The sequence below is a fragment of the Apaloderma vittatum genome, unplaced genomic scaffold, assembly GCF_000703405.1.
Source record: "Apaloderma vittatum isolate BGI_N311 unplaced genomic scaffold, ASM70340v1 scaffold23828, whole genome shotgun sequence".
NCBI lineage: Eukaryota > Metazoa > Chordata > Aves > Trogoniformes > Trogonidae > Apaloderma > Apaloderma vittatum.
The window spans coordinates 25,246-29,292 of record NW_009731727.1 but is presented as its reverse complement, the minus strand read 5'-3'; the positions used below and the strand labels follow the sequence as shown (position 1 = coordinate 29,292).

At 44.0% G+C, this 4,047-nt stretch overlaps 1 protein-coding gene across 1 annotated transcript in view; it reads right to left on the bottom strand.

The window, feature by feature from the left end:
- Nucleotides 1-785: 785 nt before the first annotated feature.
- GIT2 (G protein-coupled receptor kinase interacting ArfGAP 2) overlaps nt 786-4,047 on the bottom strand; it is a gene marked incomplete at its 5' end in the record, with an annotated part of 25,593 nt that continues 22,331 nt past the window's right edge. Inside the window, 2 exons of the mRNA XM_009875299.1 lie at nt 786-1,822; nt 2,713-2,776. Of these exons, the coding sequence (XP_009873601.1) occupies nt 1,610-1,822; nt 2,713-2,776 (277 nt within the window). The remainder of the gene's footprint in view (nt 1,823-2,712; nt 2,777-4,047) is intronic.

The window sequence follows — 4,047 nt, the reverse complement described above, 5'->3', positions numbered from 1 at the left end:
TGCTCTCTCCATTCATTCCCTCTCTCAGACTTGCACTACTTTTATAAAGGGAGCTAACTGCAACATGCAAGAACCCAACGTTGTTATGGCACCTAGTGTTTATACAGACATACAAACACCCCGTGATTTGAAACTTCAGTTGGCTTGGCCACCTAAATAGGGCAGTTTTTCACCAGAAAGCCTTGAATCAGAGATCGTGGTTTGCGCAGGCCGCGTCCTGCGGAGCTGGTGGGGGAAAGCAGAGCACCCTTTCCAAATCAAAGGCTCGGGTGGAAACTGTAAATGTTGGCAGTCGCACGACAGCCGCGGCACTTCCCTTTCTTCACCCTTAGCTACAAAACTGCTTGAAGGCTCCTTGAAAATGACAACAGGCACCCAAACGCGACACGGGCAGAGGCAAAAATCAGTGATTTTCTTCCCCACCATGGAATTTAGACCCCTCCCACAAACCTCAATTTTGAAATTGTGGACTGACGCTTTTCTGGAAGTTTTGTGAGCTGTTACGAATGAGAAAACCTGAAATGCACACTGACATTTGTGACCTGTGTGCCTTTCTGCCAGGCAGCCTAGCATGGCTTAAAAGCTTGTAAAATTTGGAAAGGTTTGCATAAAACATACTGGACGTAAAGAAATCTTTTCACATTTGGATATGTTGAGGTACAGAGGTTATATGCTGTGGCAGACACAGCTGCTTTTGCACTGGCACTCTTCTAAACTTCCTCTTTTTTTTTGTTTTATTAATTATCACAGAAATCTTTAGCAAAATTGCATCTTGACTTACTGAGCAATGCTGCTGCAAACCAGACGGTGCCTTGAAGTAAAATTCTGTAGGGAACTTGAGAATTCATTATTAAATCAGAAACGAAGGGTAATATTCTAAACCACTAATGCCCTAAAGTAACATCAAACATATATTAATGGCATAGTGACAACTAAAAGAAAGAACTACTGAGTTTCAAATTCCTTCCAAAACCAGGTAAAGTGACAAAGGCCTTGTATAGTTACATGTAATAAGCCTGGATGCCCACAACTACTATTGTTTTAGCAGACTAAAAACATTATTATTGCACAACAGTTGATATGGGAACGGGCAATATTCGGCTTGTACTCCGTTATCAGGGCTACAATCTTCTTCCTCCTGGTTATTCGCTTACGGTCCCAGAGCCTTGTGAGCCTGTTTAGCTGCGGGTTTCTCAGCGGCATCAGAGCACATCCAGGCTCCAGGATGGACGGAGCAGAGGCGAGATTCTGCCCTCTGATACGAGCAGGTGACTTCAGCGGGAGTTTTGCAAGTAACATCTGGAAGCAGAACGTGGCCCCGAGGAAACATCTAGCAAGAGCTTGGTACAACGCTGATACGGGCTCGACAGCTATTTGCAACACGCTATTGTCTGTAACTAAACTGGCAACACAGGCACAAAATAAGGCAGTGGGTTAAATTAATCATAAAATTGTTAGAAAACATGCAAAAAATAATACTGAGTTTAAAAAAAAAAAAAGGTTTCTTGCCCCTTTAGTTTTTTCCTCGTAAAAATTTGAATAGTTCCACACCTCTGTTTGAAATCCAACCTTTAAAAAACAAGACTAAAAAACCGAAGCCGAGTGTGACTCAATTGTTGTTCTCTTTGGTTGTGATGGTGACCAGCTGTTTCGCAGCCTTGGCGATGTCGTAGGCGCACTGGATGACCTGCTGCGTCACCAGCTGGATGTCCGTCGTGGGGCACGTCTCCACCGGCAGGGTTTTTTTGCACTCGGATTGGAGTCTGTAGGCACTAGATGTCAGCAGACGCAAAGAGGTCCTTACCAGTTCAGATTTGGGCTTCTGGGGAAGGAAAGGAGAAGTTGAATTCGATAGAACAACAAAACCATTTGAGAATCATTTTGCGTTAGCCCGTTGTGGTTGACAAGTGTTCTTTAACACAGGATTTCTGCTGCCCGGGCCTTGCTTTCCGCACGGACTCCTCTGCGCCACAAGAGCTGACTGAAGCCATCGCTGCTGCAGAGATGTGGGACGGGGGCAGGTGAAACAAGCTCCCAGAATTTCTCCTCTCATATCTCAGGGACATTTCAAACTGCTGCCAGGCAGCACACCAGGAATATTGCTTCCTGCTCTCACTCAGACAGTTGCCCACAGGAATTTTTTAGTGCCCGTTCACTGCTACCCAGCCCGTGTCCTGCCCGACCCCAGGGTAGAGCGGGTACAAGGCAATCAGTCCAGGCAGACACAACAGCATTACATGTTCCTTGCAGTTTTACAGAGGTACAGGGGACTTTACAAAAACCTAACCATGGAGATTTCACTCTCTAAATTTGCTGTGAAGAAACAGATTGTTTTGGTATACGGATAACGGATCTAAACATACCGGCAAATAAGAAATCCAGGCAACAACATTCAAACAGAAGTTCAGGGGTGAGGAGTCCAGCAAGATTCCTGTATAATCAGATGACTCCTCAAGCTAGATCTAAGCAGCTTCTAATTTTGGAGGAACTGTGCTAAACTCTTAGAGTTTTAAGTTCAAGAATAAAAATAAAAGCTTGCATTCACACATCAGCCCTTCCCTACTGGCAGGCTAATAAATACAAAGATGCAAGATGTGACAAAAACACCTTGTCCTTTCTCCCTACCTCTGGCTCTTGACTTCCATTTACTGAAGGGAAATCTCCTAACGAGGAACGAGGCCAAAACTACTTTTCGCGCCAGAAGGTACTTACTTTTGGGAACAAGGCTGCCATTTCCGTTACTGCCACATGTATTCTCTCGGAGCACGGTATATAGCTGCAAAAACATGCCATGTATTATTCATTATGTAAGGACTCATCTTCCCTTCAATCGTGCTGGTCAGTGGCTATTATTCTAAAAACAACCAAGTAACAAAAACCTCATACGTGTTCTAAAAATATTTCTGATGTGCAGCCTACAAAATAATTTCACACTGAAGCTGCGAGTGCAACACACGATACAGTGACTCTTCGTGGCTCCTCGCCCCGAGTTTGTGGATAACTACGCGACTTCAGAAAAAGCAACAACTTAACCAGCAGCACAAAACTATTTAACTTCTTGTTACTCTTCGATCAAAGCTTGTTTGCAGGAATAACTGTCCACACCTCCTATACATATTAACATTGTCATTGCATACAAATCGAGACTTTTTCTGGAAGCGTGTCTGTGAATATTAACTGCACATTAATGCAGACGCTCCCATTTCCCAACTTGCCCCTTGCCCAACTATTCAACTGCTAGAATTTGTCTCCAAATTGTAAAGAAAATGCCTCAGCTCCTTCTGTTTGGTGTCTGACATATTATTGGTACGTGTGTGTGTGAGCACGTCCAAGCAAACTGTTGCTGGAAGTCAGGCACAAAGCAAAGTAAGATTCTGCAGCTCGAAAATATTTACACAAAATCCGGTGATCCAGAGAGCCTTCAGGAAAAAAAAACCCAACCACCTCCCCCTCCCCAGTTGACAATCAAAAGCAGATTAAAAAAAAACAACCTTAAACACTTCATATGTGGGATCCAGGTAAGTTTAATTTGCTGCTGTCTTAGGGAAATCTCCCTCCATTTGTTTTAAAAGAGCTCTTTCTCTGTAAGGCAAGAGTCTATAAAACCAGACTACTAAAAGCTTCTGAACTGCTAAGGCTCTAAAAGCAGCCAAAAATATCCAGTAACCACTGAAGAAAAATTTACAAAAAAGGCATTTCCGTTGATTTTACGTTTCAGAGTGAATTTTGACCATCCAAACTCTTCAAAATAATTTTATGGCCAACTGTTGATATTTCTAGGATGACCTCGTCTACACCTCTGAAGCAACGCAATTTTCCTGCACTTCTTTTCCACATGTAAGTTCCAAAGGAGCTTTTAAAACGTAGGCAGCAAGCCCTGCAGCCTGACCTCCGGGAGCTTTTCCTCAGCTCCTCCGAGCTATCTCTGTAACAACGACACGCCTTCTGGCAGCCGGGCCAGGAGCTCCAGTTGGCTGCAGAGGTGCTCGCTGAGCACACACCTTGGTTCCAAGGAGGTTTATTTCCACCCCAACGCCTGTTTGTTAC